Source organism: Schistocerca serialis, chromosome 5 (genome assembly GCF_023864345.2).
Source record: "Schistocerca serialis cubense isolate TAMUIC-IGC-003099 chromosome 5, iqSchSeri2.2, whole genome shotgun sequence".
Lineage (NCBI taxonomy): Eukaryota > Metazoa > Arthropoda > Insecta > Orthoptera > Acrididae > Schistocerca > Schistocerca serialis.
In genome coordinates, this window is record NC_064642.1 from 177,099,483 (window position 1) to 177,117,777 (window position 18,295).

At 42.9% G+C, this 18,295-nt stretch overlaps 1 protein-coding gene across 2 annotated transcripts in view; it reads right to left on the bottom strand.

Moving 5' to 3' along the window:
* Positions 1 to 18,295, bottom strand: part of LOC126481354 (uncharacterized) — a 481,436-nt gene that overhangs the window by 135,093 nt on the left and 328,048 nt on the right. For both annotated transcript variants that reach the window (XM_050105052.1, XM_050105051.1), the window contains exon 2: positions 15,286 to 15,660. In XM_050105052.1, the coding sequence (XP_049961009.1) occupies positions 15,286 to 15,660 (375 nt within the window). The remainder of the gene's footprint in view (positions 1 to 15,285; positions 15,661 to 18,295) is intronic.

Sequence of the window (18,295 nt, forward strand, 5' to 3'; positions counted from 1 at the left end):
TTTGACGTGTCGTTTGATAATGGAAATAGGACGGATGAAAATCAAGACCGTTCATAGGATGATTTTCAAGTTTCTGACAAAAATAGGGGTAAACTATAGGGATAGATCGGTAATACACAATACTTACAAGAAAGAAGAGGATACAATAACAGTGGGAGATTAAGAACAAAGTGCTCAGATTAAAGATGGTTCAGGCAGGGATGTAGTCTGTCACTCAATTGTTCAATCCGTACATCAAAGATGCAATTAGGGAAATAAAAGATAGGTTCAGGGGTAGAATTAAAATTCTAGGTGACAGAATATCAATGATAACATTCGCTGTTAACATAACTATTTTCAGTGGTATTGAAGCAGAATGACAGGCTCTGCTGAATGGAATGAACAATCTAACGATTACAGAACATGGATTGAGAGTAAACCGACGAAAGACGAATGTAACGAGAAGAGCCAGAAATGAGAACAGCGAGAAAACATCGTAAATGGTGATCACGTAATAGATGAAGTCAAGGAATTCCATTACATAGCATTAAAGTGACCTGTGACGGTCGAAGAAGGAGAACATCAAAACCAGACTGTCAAAAGGTGCGATCCTGACCAAGACAAGTCTACTATTATCAAACATAGGAATATAGGGAAGTAATTTCTGAGAATGTACGTTGGGAGCAGTGTGTTTCATGATAGTAAGCATGGATTACGGGAAATAAAGGAAAGAAGAGAATCGAAGCATTGAGATGTGCTGTTAGAGAAAAATGTTGAAAGTTTGTTGAACTGTTACGGTAAGGAATGCGGAGGTTCTTCGGAAAATCGGTGAGGAAACCAATACATGGAAATCACTGATTACAAGAAGGAACATCATGGTAGGATGTTTGTTAAGACATCACCGTATGACTTTCATGGCACTAGAGCGACTGTAGAAGGTAACAACGATAAAGGAAAACGGAGACTGGAATACATACTGAAAATAACTGAGGACGTAGGTTGCAAGTATTGTTCCGGGATGAAGAGGTTGACACGGGAGAGAAATTCATGCCGGGCCGCCGCAAACCTTAGTGTTACAGCCGAAATTATCATCCCCTCTAAGTCGGAGTTCTGTGAGACGGAGTCAACAAATCTCTCTAACCCCTGAAAGAGCTCTTCTTCATTAAAATGCTATCTTTTGTGTACATATTTGAGCCGTGCATCGACTCGTGCTACACCTTGTTTTTACATTGCATTGGTTTTCCTTTTCTTCCCCTGACATGTTTGTTTGATATGTAGTCTGTCATTAAGTGGCTGCTTGGTTGTCTTTCCCCTCTGCTATGGATATCTGCGTTTTTGCTTCCGGGAAACTGCTATGGAGGAAGTGAGATCTTTGCCCGGTTGTAACGTCGTATGGTGGCGCGAAGTAGGGGCGTTGCGCACAGAGAGAGAGTGTGGTGGACACGGGAGGGCAGCTCCAGCGCAAAGCAGGCGTGGTCGGTTGTACTGAGTCGCCACGTGATATATGTTGGTTGTGTGTAACGAGCGGGTCGACTTGACGGAAGAGCTCCCCACGTGTTGGTTGTTTACAGAATAGTCCCACGTGTAGTTGCTGTTCATTTCGCCTTGATGGGACGTTAACAAGCTCCTTTAAATCCTCCGTTTCAACACTGGAGTTTAAGAGGAGACACCTAAGATGAAGGAGCGGTCATTACCCGTCAACTTTGCAGAGAAGACGTGAACTCCGGTGACAGATCGTGTTGTCGCGTGACCGTGGTGTGTTGGGTACGCTGGCGACGCGTGCGCGGTCGGATGTGTGGATCCTTGCCCTCGGAGGTCGTGTACTGCCTGTTCGAGCATAATTGCAAGTTAAGTTCGTGGAAGGTTTAATCATTAAGTAATAATTTTGTGTAACCAGCGTCTCTTCTGGCTTGTGGCCTCCGGCGACCGTGTCTCCTGTCCCTGGCACCGGTGTAATTGAAGACAGTGATCTTTCCTCCTCTCGTTACTGTCCGATGGGAGGTGTATTTTGGGCAGTTTGTTTCGATATTCTGTCGTGGGTTATGGGTAAATTCGCGCTTAGTTTTGGTTTATCATGTGGTCACTCATTCAGGACTGTGTTGTAATGTTTTCTTGCACGAGGTTAGCTCTAATTCTGTCAGCAAGTTAAGCCATCTTATAATAAGTTTTCGCTGGCTAAAAAGTCGGTGCAGTTACCAGCCTGAGAGTGGCAATTGTGTTTACGGGCGTATTTAAATTGGTCTGCAGTGAAAAAGTCGGCTTGGGGCACATGCTGAATCCATTTCTACCGTCACTGTGAAATAATTTTTAGACTGTACCTGTGTACGCCATTTATAGTGATCTTTTTGGGATTACTGTTTAGTGGCAAGAGAACTACAGATAAAAAAGTACCTTACGAACCTACTTACGTCTTACCGGTTCAGCTATTTATGCCCAGTAGTAAAAGTAAGGTAGTGCTGCCAATTAGGAATTTCTTACCCAACAATTAGCTCTTGGGTAAGAAAAACTTAACTCATCTGTTTCCTTTTTCTCGCTTCAGTCCGAAATAGGTTGAGGGGGTAGTGAAATCGGAGGCACTCACTTCATGTCCGTAGATTTAGCTGGTGAGTTAATAACCGAATAACGAAAGAGGAACAATGAGCGAGCCGGTAACTCTGTGGAGTAAATAACGAAGTGCGGCAACAGTACAGGCAAGTAACCATCTGCAATTAGTTGTCACCGCCTACTGCACCACCGCCACGTCCCGTCACGCGTTAATGCTAATTTTTGACTCTTTTAGAAGACGCAGCCGATCTCAATGTTATTAGTCTAAAGGGGTAGAGAAACTGATTTTTTGAAGCAATTTAGTGATGTGACCGAACCGTAATCAAACCGTGTTTTTACCCTTCTTAAAATTTCGTTTTACCCCTCAGGGGGTAATTAACCCCAGGTTAGTAACCACTGCTCTAAAAGATCTAATCATCAGTGTGGAAGTGGCCTTAGCTGGATAAGGCCTACGTCAAGAGTGTTCCATGCAGAACTGAAGACATTATCAAGGAGCAGCAGAGAATCGAAGCATTTGGGATTCTGTGCCACAGCAAAACGTTGCAAATTAAGACAGGTAAGGGAATATAAGGAAAACGTTGACAAGAAGGGAATGAATGATAGCCCATCTGTTATCAGGGGGTAGCTTCCATAGTACCATAGGGACTGTAGAGGGTAAAATCTGCAGAGGAAGAGAGAAATTAGGATACATTCAACGATTACTTGGGGGCATAGGTTGCATTTGCTACTTTGAGATGAAAAGATACTCACTGGAGGAGTTCTTGGAGGGCCCCATCAGATTAATCAGAAGATCGATGACTTAAAGAAAAAAGGAATCAGGCCAGAGCAGCTACTATACTACTAAAGCACTTCGTCTTCAGGCCACAAGTGGCCCATCCCGACCATGCGACCGCCATGTCGTCCTCAGCTGAGGATGCGGATAGGAAGAGTGTGTGGTCAGCACACCGCTCTCCCGGTCGTTATGATGGTTTTCTGTGACCGGAGCCGCTACTATTCTGACGAGTTGCTCCTCAGTTGGCATCACGAGGCTGAGTGCACCCCGAAAAATGGCAACAACGCATCGCAGCGTGGATGGTCACCAATCCAAGAGCCAGCCACGCCCGACAGCGCTTAACTTCGGTGATCTGGAGGGAGCCGGTGTACCCACGTCAGCAAGGCCATTGCCACTGCTATACTATTAGGCTACTATTTTTTTTTTGTCGATTAACAGCCTTCACCCTTTGATCACTACGTCTGCGGATATTTATAATGTTCTTCTATGTCGTCCCCTATTTTACTATATGTGAAGAGTAATGGGCACAATAAATTTTATTCCGGCGAATCTATTATCTATGGCTGTGGAAATGCGCGCATCTAGGAATAACTGTCTACTTTTCAGTTTCATGAGACATTTCTCCTTAGCTTTGACAGCTTGAATCCAAATAGATTACTTTACTAAGTGCTCCAGGGGCTATTAGATTAATTCAGAAACTTCTGCTCTTGGTGCCCGACAGTTTGGAGATTTAGATAGTGATACGGCACTAAAAGGCGTGTTTGTGGCGGCCGGAGTCACGTGGGCGGCGCTCGCAGTGGCTGGTCTAAATGAAGGATGGCCCCCGAGTCTGGAAAGCGCCCCGGCGCGGCGCGGCCGAACGTCCGCTTCCCTGGCTGGAGGGCGGCCAACGGTCGCAGAGCACGCGAGCCCTCGCTCTGGGCCCGCTCTGAGTTACGACAGCGCGGCGTCCGTCCTCCGGATTACTTATTAGTCGCTCCGCGGTATTTATACTGCCTCTCTGCCCGAACAAACCGCCGTCTCATAACTCTCCTCTGCTGTATTTCTATGGAAACAGAAAAAAATCTACAGTCGACAACTTTGCTACGTCGCATTGTCGATCTTCTCCTAATCGGAAACTTTTGGGTGCTCTTCTTTTTATCACGTAATGATGAAAGCAGACAAACGCATTCTGAATCAAAGACTCAAAACTCATACATTTATGTAACGAAAATACTCATTTTAGTAACTATTTTATAATGAGCCGGTAAAATAACGTAATTTATTCCAGGATATTTTTTGAGTATTTTGGTGTATGGCATCCAGTCCACCGATTTCCCAATACCGCTTCTGAAATGTGCTTGTGCTGTCAGGTTACAACATTTTTTTAAAAAAAAAGAAAAAACAAAATTGGCTAATATTTTTTGCACAGTGAATCAGAAGTAGAAATATTACACTAAGCTTCAATCTGTCTGTTTTTAATGCAATACTTAACTAAAGAGATATAGAGATCGTGCAGACTAAATCAGGAACTGGAACAGTTGCAAATCCCCTTCGTGCCTTAACATGTAAGCTCGACAGCGAAAAACTGTTTCCGAAATTTGGTTTTCGTCTTTTGGACGATGTGTCGCAGTAAATGTTGTGAGTAGCAAGCAAATACATACAGCGTGACAGATGTGCGATCCGATTCAGCACCTAGCAGCAAGTACTTACGACCACAACCGAGTGATGTCAGACACTGAAATCACACGTAGAAAACAGTATATTTTTAAACATATGGTATCTATTGTTAGTATTACGACTTTAATTAATTATTGTTAATTTAATTTGTTAGTTATTCGTGGAATGGAAAAACTAGTAGAAGCCAACCTCGGGGAAAATCAGTTTGGATTCCGTAGAAACACTGGAACACGTGAGGCAATACTGACCTTACGACTTATCTTAGAAGAAAGATTAAGGAAAGGCAAACCTACATTTCTAGCATTTGTAGACTTAGAGAAAGCTTTTGACAATGTTGACTGGAATACTCCCTTTCAAATTCTGAAGGTGGCAGGGGTAAAATACAGGGAGCGAAAGGCTATTTACAATTTGCACAGAAACCAGATGGCAGTTATAAGAGTCGAGGGACATGAAAGGGAAGCAGTGGTTGGGAAGGGAGTAAGACAGGGTTGTAGCCTCTCCCCGATGTTGTTCAATCTGTATATTGAGCAAGCAGTAAAGGAAACAAAAGAAAAATTCGGGGTAGGTATTAAAATTCATGGAGAAGAAATAAAAATTTTGAGGTTCGCCGATGACATTGTAATTCTGTCAGAGACAGCAAAGGACTTGGAAGAGCAGTTGAATGGAATGGACAGGGTCTTGAAAGGAGGATATAAGATGAACATCAACAAAAGCAAAACAAGGATAATGGAATGTAGTCTAATTAAGTCGGGTGATGCTGAGGGAATTAGATTAGGAAATGAGGCACTTAAAGTAGTAAAGGTGTTTTGCTATTTGGGGAGCAAAATAACTGATGATGGTCGAAGTAGAGAGGATATAAAATGTAGGCTGGCAATGGCAAGGAAAGCGTTTCTGAAGAAGATAAAATTTGTTAACATCCAGTATTGATTTAAGTGTCAGGAAGTCATTTCTGAAAGTATTCGTATGGAGTGTAGCCATGTATGGAAGTGAAACATGGACGATAAATAGTTTGGACAAGAAGAGAATAGAAGCTTTCGAAATGTGGTGCTACTGAAGAATGCTGAAGATTAGATGGGTAGATCACATAACTAATGAGGAAGTATTGAATAGGATTGGGGAGAAGAGAAGTTTGTGGCACAACTTGACCAGAAGAAGGGATCGGTTGGTAGGACATGTTCTGAGGCATCAAGGGATCACCAATTTAGTATTGGAGGGCAGCGTGGAGGGTAAAAATCGTAGAGGGAGACCAAGAGATGAATACACTAAGCAGATTCAGAAGGATGTAGGTTGCAGTACTGGGAGATGAAAAAGCTTGCACAGGATAGAGTAGCATGGAGAGCTGCATCAAACCAGTCTCAGGACTGAAGACCACAACAACAACAACAACAGTTATTCGTGTGAATGACAGTGTCAGCCTTTTTTTTTTTTTTGGTCATCAGTGTACTGACTGGTTTGATGCGGCCCCCACGAATTCCTTTCCTGTGCTAACCTCTTCATCTCAGAGTAGCACTTGCAACCTACGTCCTCAATTATTTGCTTGACGTATTCCAATCGCTGCCTTCCTCTACACTTTATGCCCTCTACAGCTCCCTCTAGTACTATGGAAGTCATTCCCTCATGTCTTAGCAAATGTCCTATCATCCTGACCCTTCCCCTTATCAGTGTTTTCCACATATTCCTTTCCTCTCCGATTCTGCGTAGAACCTCCTCATTCCTTACCTTATCAGTCCACCCAATTTTCAACATTCGTCTATAGCACCACATCTCAAATGCTTCGATTCTCTTCTGTTCCGGTTTTCCCACAGTCCATGTTTCACTACCATACAATGCTGTACTCTAGACGTACATCCTCAGAAATTTCTTCCTCAAATTAGGGCCGGTATTTGATATTAGTAGACTTCTCTTGGCCAGAAATGCCTTTTTTGCCATAGCGAGTCTGCTTTTGATGTCCTCCTTGCTCCGTCCGTCATTGGTTATTTTACTGCCTAGGTAGCAGAATTCCTTAACTTCATTGACATCGTGCCACCAATCCTGATGTTAAGTTTCTCGCTGTTCTCATTTCTACTACTTCTCATTACCGTCGTCTTTCTCCGATTTACTCTAAAACCATACTGTTTACTCATTAGACTGTTCATTCCGTTCAGCAGATCATTTAATTATGCTTCATTTTCACTCAGGATAGCAATGTCATCAGCGAATCGTATCATTGATATCCTTTCACCTTGTATTTTAATTCCACTCCTGAACCTTTCTTTTATTTCCATCATTGCTTCCTCGATGTACAGATTGAAGAGTAGGGGCGAAAGGCTACAGCCTTGTCTTACACCCTTCTTAATACGAGCACTTCGCTCTTGATCGTCCACACTTATTATTCCCTCTTGGTTGTTGTACATATTGTATATGACCCGTCTCTCCCTATAGCTTACCCCTATATTTTTCACAATCTCGAACAGCTTGCACCATTTTATATTGTCGAACGCTTTTTCCAGGTCGACAAATCCTATGAAAGTGTCTTGATTTTTCTTTAGCCTTGCTTCCATTATTAGCCGTAACGTCAGAATTGCCTCTCTCGTCCTTTTAATTTTCCTAAAGCCAAACTTATCGTCACCTAGCCCATTCTCATTTTTCTTTTCCATTCATCTGTATGTTATTCATGTAAGCAGCTTCGATGCACAAGCTGTTAAGCTGATTGTGCGATAACTCTCGCACTTGTCAGCTCTTGCCCTCTTCGTAATTGTGTGGATAATGCTTTTCTGAAAGTCAGATGGTATATCGCCACGCTCATATATTCTACACCAAAGTGAATAGTCGTTTTGTTGCCAATTCCCCCAATGATTTTAGAAATTCTGATGGAATGTTATCTATCCCTTTTTTAAATTCCTATTCTAATACTGGATCCCCTATCTCTTCTAAATCGACTCCTGTTTCTTCGCCTATCACATCAGACAAATCTTCACCCTCATAGTGGCTTTCAATGTATTCTTTCCACCTAACTGCTCTCTCCTCTGCATTTAACAGTGGAATTCCCATTGCACTCTTAATGTCACCACCGTTGCTTTTAATGTCACCAAAGGTTGTTTTGACTTTCCTGTATGCTGAGTCTGTCCTTCCGACAATCATATCTTTTTCGATGTCTTCACATTTTTCCTGCAGCCATTTCGTCTTAGCTTCCCTGCACTTCCTATTTATTTCATTCCTCAGCGACTTGTGTTTCTTTATTCCTGATTTTCCAGGAACATGTTTCTACTTCCTCCTTTCATCACTCAACTGAAGTATTTCTTCTGTTGCCCACGGTTTCTTCGCAGCTACCTTCTTTGTACCTATGTTTTCCTTCCCAACATCTGTGATGGCCCTTTTTAGAGATGTCCATTCATCTTCAACTGTACTGCTTACTGCGCTATTCCTTATTGCTGTATCTATAGCGTTAGAGAACTTCAAACGTATCTCATCATTCCTTAGTACTTCCGTATCCCACTTCTTTGCATATTGATTCTTCCTGTCTAATGTCTTGAACTTCAGCCTACTCTTCATCACAACTATATTGTGATCTGAGTCTGTATCTGCTCCTGGGTACGCCTTACAATCCAGTATCTGATTTCGGAATCTCTGTCTGACCATGATGTACTCTAATTGAAATCTTCCCGTATCTCCCGGCCTTTTCCAAGTATACCTCCTCCTCTTGAGATTCTTGAACAGGGTATTCGCGATTACTAGCTGAAACTTGTTACAGAACTCTATTAGTCTTCCTCCTATTTCATTCCTTGTCCCAAGCCCATATTCTCCTGTAAACTTTTCTTCTACTCCTTACCCTACAACTGCATTCCAGTCGCCCATGACTATTAGATTTTCGTCCCCCTTTACATACTGCATTACCCTTTCAATATCCTCATACACTTTCTCTATCTGTTCATCTTGCGATGTCGGCATGTATACCTGAACTATCGTTGTCGGTATTGGTCTGCTGTCGATTCTGATTAGAACAACCCGGTCACTAAACTGTTCACAGTAACACACCCTCTGCCCTACCTTCCTATTCATAACGAATCCTACACCTGTTGTACCATTTTCTGCTGCTGTTGATATTACCCGATACTCATCTGACCGGAAATCCTTGTCTTCCTTCCACTTCACTTCACTGACCCCTACTATATCTAGATTGAACCTTTGCATTTCCCTTTTCAGATTTTCTAGTTTCCCTACCACGTTCAAGCTTCTGATATTCCACGCCCCGACTCGTAGAACGCTATCCTTTCGTAGATTATTGAATCTTTTTCTCATGGTAACCTCCTCCTTGGCAGTCCCCTCCCGGAGATCCGAATGGGGGACTATTACGGAATCTTTTGCCAGTGGAGAGATTATCATGATATCATAATATAATAAATGAATATAGTTACGTTCATTAGCTGCATACACGATAGTGTGGTAACTATGCTTGTACGGAGTGAGTGAATCATACTGTGGAGGGAACTCTGCGAAATGTAACTAGCCATTTTACGGAACTGGGGAAATAAGAAACATTTTACGAGAATTCAGTTATTTAACGAGGGATTAATATTAGTATTTATGGGTTTCATAATTTTTTTAAATAAATTGTTCATAAAACCTATACCATTCAGTTTAGTCAACTGTAAAAGATGCGGGATTGCTCGGTTTCATTCTAATATCGGATTGGTTATCATGTATATCAGCCAGTAAGAGTACAGTACGTTGGCGTGTATTTTGTGTGCTAAAGACTTGCTTTAAGTTTCAGGGTAATTCGGAGTTCAGCCATCATCATGTTGGGACGCGTACATTAGGAGCTCTGAATGCATATGATAGTTTTGCCGAATAATGAGTTAAACTTGACCGTGTTGTGTCGCAAAGTGAACATGAACGTGGGAAGACGATGAAGTTCCGAAATTCTGATTTTTGTGAGTACAATGATATTTTCGAGTAACCAGAATCCGCATGGCGGTTTGTGCAAGTCGGGATCGAGAACTGACCGTACAAAAGGATCGAGTTGTGTAATATATGTGAACGAGTATTCTGTCACAGACGGTCCGTTTAGTAATAGGTTTGGTTAAATATCCTAATTTGGCTATTGTTCAAATGTTCAAATGTGTAGGATATCTTATGGGTCTTAACTGCTAAGGTCATCATTCCCTAGGCCTACACACAACTTAAATTATCCTAAGGACAAACACACACACCCATGCCCGAGGGAGGACTCGAACCTCCGCGGGGACCAGCCACTCAGTCCATGACTGCAGCGCCTTAGACCGCTTGGCTATAACGAGTGAATTGGTTGTGTGTGAATGCCAAATCTGTAATTGTATCGTAGCACGGACTTGTCGGTGTTTTGTTTAAGGGAAGTGACAATATATCAAAGTTTTCACTTAAATGCTATATATTTTTCAATAGCTCTGCTAACCTGACACTGGAAAATATTTGATACAACTCGTAGAGTTGTGTATTGCGTCCCGTTTCCGCTACAGCATTCTATAGCCTTTCTAGCAGTTCAGACAGGAACTCGATTGCAGAATAAAAATTCAACGCAAGGTGAGTGGGACATTTACTGTAGCACACAGATGTATATAGCGACGTTGAAACCGGTGGCTCATTATTTATGAGTTATCCGGTTTGTTACCCCGCCCCCCCCCCCCCCCCCCGCTTCCAATTACTTTAGTTTCTGGAAAAATATTTTCCAGACAGTGAAAACAATGTATAACACTTAGTCATCAGAATACACAACGCAAAACACAGAGTAAGGCAACAATCACGAAACGACACTTGCACACAGATGTGGCTGCCGGCGCTAATTTATCATCGCGTCATTGTGCCGCTCTTCCATCGTGTTCAGTGACCCAGTCCACTGGGTGGATCCCGGGAAATTCTTCACCATTAAACCTATCCATACTATTGTGTATCAATTTAACGTACAACAAACACTGCCAGAAAAACAATCTTTGTTTAGAACCGAACAGTAACCGATGTGTGCTAGACGCCGAAGCGGAGATTTGCCTTTACTGTTGTCAATAATGAATACTGTGAGTGAATGGATCAAATTAACTCCCAAACCAGTCACTTGGCGCGTACTGTCGACATTTGCACTGCAGTGCAGATATTTTCAATGCAATACTAACACAAAGATAAAAGCGAATAGGAGAGCAGTTGCCTGTAATTGAAGACAATAAATCTGCAAATATCCACTAACACAACGAGTCCCTCGTACCAGAATAGTCGGAAAAACTCAACTGACAATATCTCAAATTTTCTCGACGTAGTTTGGGTGGGCCCTCTACTATCAAAAGCATTCACTTATTTATATAACTTTATTTTCAATAACAGTAACAAGTAGCTTTACGCCATAATAAATAATGATGTTTATAGGTAATAACAGCAGTAAGTTACTTCTAAGAACAATTGTCACATTACCGGTCATCTGTACACCTGGAGAGATGGACCTGCAATCGGGAGGACGAAGTTCCTAAGCCCCGTCCTTATATTCCAGTTTACGTTTTCTGAAAATCCCTTAACTTTTTGCTGATGCATTGGCTGACATATTCTCATCAAACGGACACGGTTGATTTTCTCCGCGTCCTTTCCAAATAAGAGCTTCTGCACCGATTCAAGTGAAAACGTCGATACGGGGTTAAAATGCGATCTTACTTCCTCAATATCGGTTAACCATGAACACAGCCAAACAAGGCATTTATCGGTCCTTACTATTTCAAGAACAGTTAGGGATAAGTGAAGATATTTGAGTGAAGCCTGAGATAACAAAATATTGTGCAGAACACTTACATCGACTCTGCAAGGCAGCTGGTGTGTAAAACGTCACAGTATTGTCAAGTACGCGAAAAAGAGACACGACTGAATTTGAGCTTCCTTCTCTGACGGGCCGGTTGTTGGCACTTTATTATACCTGTTGATGATGGGAGGCTCTAACCTGGTGACAAATAATTTCTTTCTGTACGTTAATTTATTCAATGATTCACAAGTCCTTGAGCCCAGGCTTAACAACATTTATACAACATACTATATTGATATCTCAATAAATTATCAGACTTCGTTGGTCACTTTTACTAAATTCAAGGGTCAGCCATTTCGCTGGCCACGGTGAATGGTAATGCCTTCAGGGAAGTATACTCCATCAGAGGATAGAACCTTTGGGGAAACAATACTGTAGGCAGAGTAACTGCGGAGACGGGATGTCCTATGATTTCTAAGAATACACTAAACTAAGTCGTTGAATTGTTGTAGGTCACTATCTGCTGACGTCTGTCAAATTACTGTACGTAAATATCTGATAATATTCTGTACAATTGGAAAGAAACTGTATTTGACATTAGTTACAGAGCCATATTTTTCTAAAGCGTTGTTTCCGAAAATTCTTATTTTGATACCCTGTAGCTTTTACAAACTATTACGGGTAATATGACTTTCTTCATCGGCCCTGTCTGTGCACGAGATGGTTCAGCAAGTAAGAAAACAAAAACTCTCATTGGTGTATAAATATCATCGTGAGAATTAAATTCAATTTCTCAATAGACGAGACACTCAAAATTTTCGAAAGCTACCACCAGATGGAGATAGATGGGCCGTTCCGCTTCGAAATATAGTTTGAAGGTGGAAGGTTAGACTTACACACCAGAAATGCTATCGTGTTGTTGCACGATGACGTAACACCACATATGGCATTGGTTACGAGCTATGATTTCAGCGTTTCCGATAACTTTAATGGAATACCTTTCGTAGAACTGACCTCGCGCCAAGAGATTTTCGTCTCTTCACATTGATAAAAAATCACCTGGCAGCTCACCACTTCGGAATCGTTGCCGACGTTGAGGAGATAGTTGTTAAATGGCTCGTAATGCTGCAGCCAGATTTCTTTTATGCCGTGATCAACACTTTGGAATCTAAGGAACGAATAGTGGGACAGGCAGGGTGACTACGTGGGAAAGTAATACAGTGGTTAAAATAAATTAACCAATCGATAATACTGAGCGTTGTGATCCAGAAAGACTTCATGATTTTAATACACTGATTTGTTTGTGATCCATGTTTCTATCGAGGAAGCAATATGTGCAGCCTGTGGCAGCCATGTCATCTGCAAACATTGCATTTCTTGTGCTGTGTGTCAGTACGATACTTGTGCTGCTTCAGGATGATTCGGACAACACTCCGTATAGAATGATTATTAAATCAAGACCCTACGCTGTGGACAGGCGTTGATATACATCAACGGAGACAGTTGAAAATGTGTGCCCCGACGGGGACTCGAACCGGGGATGTCCTGCGTACATGGCAGACGCTCTATCCAGCTGGGCCACCGACGGCACAGAGGATAGTACGACTGCAGGGACTTATCCCTTGCTCTCTCCCCGTGAGACCCACATTCCCAACTTAATGTCCGTACACTACGTTCGTAGTGCCCCTGCCCATTGCACCCATTACTCGCGGCAGACAATCTTGCCGAGTAACGTAATAGTTCGGGCAATACGTGTGCATCCGCACAGAAGGAAGAGGTCAATGGCTGGTTTGCCTTAACTGTATGAAGATGATATCTGTTTTTTCTTCTTCTAATATATGCGAGAGAACAGATACCTTCATCATACACTCCATATAGTCTCACTAATGAAACGGGGAATGACGCTGGTGAACATTGCAGCGGATGTTGCTGTGAGTCAATGCGATGTCTCTACAATCTGGAACAAGTTTCTAGTGACAGAATTCGTTGAGGATCGTCCCAGCAGTGACCGCAGGAGAAAAAATGCGGGGGTGCAGTACCGATATCTGTGTATAAGAGAAGCAGTAGGCCCCATCAGAATGCTACACATCTACGGCGGCAGTAACAGAACTGCAGGAATGAAGGTGTGACCACAAACGATACGAAATTGGTGCCAGAAGACCAAAATCGTTTATCCTCTAAATGGGGTTTGGAGAGCGGCTCGTGAGCCATGAGCACCAAACCATTCTTCGGGGACCAGGCAGCAGTGGGACACTGACAGTACCCTGTCAATACTGATATTCGTGTGTGGATGCAACGACGACAATGTTTCCAACTGTGAAGTATCAGGACGACATTGTTGTATGCATTCTGGTTCCATCTGGTGAACATACTGGAGTGTGGTCGACGCTGGTGGAGGACAGTGCACGCCCCACGTCGCCACAATCTTGTGAGCGTAATGGAGCATCGAATCAGTCGGATGAAATGGCCTCCAAGTTCTGCAGATGTTACCTGCCTTGAGAATGCACGGGGCATGCTAGAACGTGCCATTTGAAATGGTCTCATCCTGTCAAAGACCACAGGACATCATAGAGGACGCTGTGTAGGCATGGGACAATATTCCAAAGGCCTATCTGGGCAATCTGGTAAGGAGTACGCCTGACAGCACTGAAAAGTGTCTAGAATTACGAGGAGGGCCTATTGTTTCATAAACAATGTGTTATTCGAGATTACATTGAGACGAAAGCGTAATGTTTGCTGTGCTATCATTCGAAGGTTTTAGCTTTAGTTTTTTGTTTGTATTTATCAATATGACATATGTTTAGTTTCTTTTTTGTTTTCATATGAATGTAACTGACAGAGCAAAATCAGTTTTGTTTCTTATAATGTCCAGTACTGACAACAAAGCAACACGTCGATCCTCAGTTCGTGGTGTCACAGTCGCGTTCTCGCTTCCCGAGCACGGGGCCCCGGGTTCGATTCCCGGCGGGGTCAGGGATTTTGACCTGCCTCGAGATCACTGGGTGTTTGTGTTGTCCTCATCATTTCATGATCGTTCATGAAAGTGGCGAGATTGCGCTGAGCAAAGGTTGGGAATTTGTACGGGCGCTGATAACAGCGCTGTTGAGCGCCCCACAAACCAAAACGTCAACAACAAAGCAACATGCTATTTATAATCCATCTTGATTGCAAAAAATGTTTATTCGCATGACCGGTTTCGGTTCCGCTACAATCATATTCAGATGTGCAATTTCGGTTACAGGCGTATGGACGGGTTACTCCTGTAACCGAAATTGCAGATCTGAATATGGTTCTAGCGGAACCGAAGCCGGTCATGTGAATAAACATTTTTTTTCAATCAAGAAGGATTGTAAATAACATTGGAAAAACCAGTTATTGTGGTTATCCCATCAGACATTATGTCTGTTTTTGTAAAGCAATATGCAACATTAATCTTCATCACTTTATTTACCTATGGCTTAGTAACTCGATATGTCGCTTTGTTTTCTCCAATAATCCTTCGCACACGGACTTGCCATCATACTCTTTCAGCCACCCTCGTACGTGGAACTGACGGAGAAAAGGCTACGGTCTATTAGCAGAATAGCTGTTTGGTGCTAACCGTAGACAATCATCTTCTTGGTCATGAAGTCCTCGTCCTTGAAGGTGGAGACGGAGCAGCGGTACTCGCCGCTGAGCTCGGTGGTCGGTCTGACGATGTAGAGCGCGCGGTGCATACTAGCGTGGCTGGTGGATGCGCGGTGCGCCAGCTTGAGGCGGCCGCGCAGGATTCCCAGGTCCTGCGGCTTCTGGCCGGGAATCCACTGGTACACCGGCTCGGGGCTGTTGTTGAAGAACCACTTGACCACCAGCCCGGAGTCGGCGCCCTGCTCCTCGGGCCGCAGCGAGTACTCGCAGTCGAGCACCACCGCCGCCGTCGAGCCGTTGCGCACCTCGGAGGGGACGCGCATGTCCGTAATCGTCACGCCCACCACCCCTGCAACACGGAAGGGAAACAGGCACTTAACCTCCTGTACTGTGTCTGTCACACATTGGTAATGTTGCTATTGGAGGAGCTGTGCAGAGGAAGAATAGAGAAAGATAAAAAAATGAAAAGAAGATAGAAAAGAAACAAAAGGAAATAGAAAACGACACACCATGAAAGAATTATCCGAATAGGTGGAAATCGGTAGATATGATGTACGTAAACAGACAAACGGTAAAAATTTAAGAAAAATTGCATGACTGGAGTAAGAGGCCCATGACTAAAGAATTTATTGGCAGCGCACTCGAGCAGATGTAATTTCAATGGATTGCTCACTCGCTTCCTGCGATATGTAAGCTACAAGAGAATCTCAGACCAGAGAGCAATGTTGGCTGCAGTAAGAGCAGTGTCAGTAGGAGTAAGTTGAAGCTACCAGTCATGTGTGTGGAGTTGGCTGGGCCGGTCGTTGGGGGGCGATGGCGGTGCCTGAGCGATGTAATATAAGGTAAAAGCAGTCACGCGCATCTGTAGTTTATTACAAGAGAATTTGTACTGCTATTGTATCAAGTCCCATGTAAATGTTTCAAAAAAATATTTTAATAATAATCATTTTTATAAAATTGACGCCGGCCGAGGTGGCCGAGCGGTTCTAGGCGCTACAGTCTGGAACCGCGCGACCGCTACGATCGCAGGTTCGAATCCTGCCTCGGGCATGGATGTGTGTGATGTCTTTAGGTTAGTTAGGTTTACGTAGTTCTAAGTTCTAGGGGACTGATGACCTCAGAAGATAAGTCCCTTAGTGCTTGGAGCCATCGGAACCATTTTTATAAAATTAACTTTTTGACAATCATTCATCTGAATTCAAAGAATAATTAATTTCTGCTATCCATGGTCATCCCGATTATCGTAAAGAAAAATCAGTCGTGTTCTGTTATACATGAAAAATCTAGCGGCCAGCATTGCATTGGGCTGTGCCAAAAACATTTCTTATAGGAGCAGATATATACGCGTTATCCGGCGACTTCATTGAGGTAAGAATTTTCAATGTATTCAGAATGGTCTTGCAGGGTCATGACGCAACACTGCAAAATTTACCACTTTAAATTCAGTCAATTATTGAATAGTTATAAGTGAGTCACAATTTTATTGAGATGTTAGTCACGTTATTATTGCGAAGTTATGGAATAATAAACTGTTGGGAGGTTACACGGAATGTGAATGCTAAATAAATATTATTACTGTTGGGTGGTTACACTGGTTCAAGAGAAAGAGCTTCACAAATTGAGCGGGTGAATACAGCGTTGTTTCATGTCTGGCCGTTATGCAAGCCATCATTAGATTTGGCATTGATTTAGAGTTCCTGGATTTTCTGAAGGGTATCATGCCAAATTCGTCCAATTAGCGCGTTAGATAATCAAAATCACAAGTTGATTTAGGGGCCCTGCCCAAAATGCTCCAAACGTTCTCAGTTGGGGGAGATGTGATATCAGTCAGGCTTTCGAAGGCACCATAGTACAGCAACTGCATTAATCACAGTAACTGATGACATTAAACATGCTATGGACAGACGTGAAGCTACCATCCTAACACTGCTTGACTTTAGCAAGGCTTTTGATACAGTTGACTTTGACATATTACTAATTAAAATGAAGCAGCTGAATTTCTCAAACAGCGCAATACACTGGTTCGACAGCTACCTCAAAAACAGAAGTCAACAAGTCATTTGTGGGTCAGAAAAGTCATCATGGAAAAACATGCGCTGTGGAGTTCCCCAAGGCTCCGTCCTTGGTCCATTACTCTTCTCACTGTACATTAATGATATTTCTTCTGTGATTCACTCCTGCAACTACCATCTATATGCCGACGACATCCAACTGTACGTCAGTGCAAGCCCCTAGAACATTGCTGACGCAGTAGCGAGTATGAACGCAGATCTTTGCTCTGTTTCTCGATGGGCACAGAACCTAGGTCTGAAACCAAACCCCAACAAATCCCAGGTCATACTTATATCTCATCCAAAGTTAATCAGTCGGTACTTTCGCGAAACAGTCCCTCAAATACTCCTCAATGGTACCCAACTACCATACCAAAGAACAGTAAAGGACCTTGGAATAATCTTGGATGAACACCTAAACTGGGAAGAACAAGCAGTCAATGTTTGCCGGAAATCGCTCTCCTCCCTACATGCAATTCAAAAATTTAGAAAAATATTTCCAACCCATGTTAAACAAAAATTAGTCCTAACACTAGTCTTGCCTAATCTTTACTACTGTGATGTAGTTCAACACGGCACAAATAGTGAAAATTCGAGATGCCTCGAGCTAGTGAAGAACGCTTACGTTAGATACGTATGCAATATACGGTTGTATGATCATATCAGTCCTTCATACTCCCAGCTAGGTTGGATACGCCCACATAAGGCACGCGATCTCCACACGATGTGCTTACTTCATCGATTTCTTAGCCACTGGTGCCCCCAATACTTATCTTCTCACATTAAACACCTATCATCATTCCACAACCGCAATACCAGATCGGATACGTCTAACATCTTGGCTGTACCTTTACATAACACAAAGTCTTTCTCCCTGTCATTCTCCATCTCAGCCATGCGACTATGGAACGCGCTCCCCTGCGATCTGCGTCT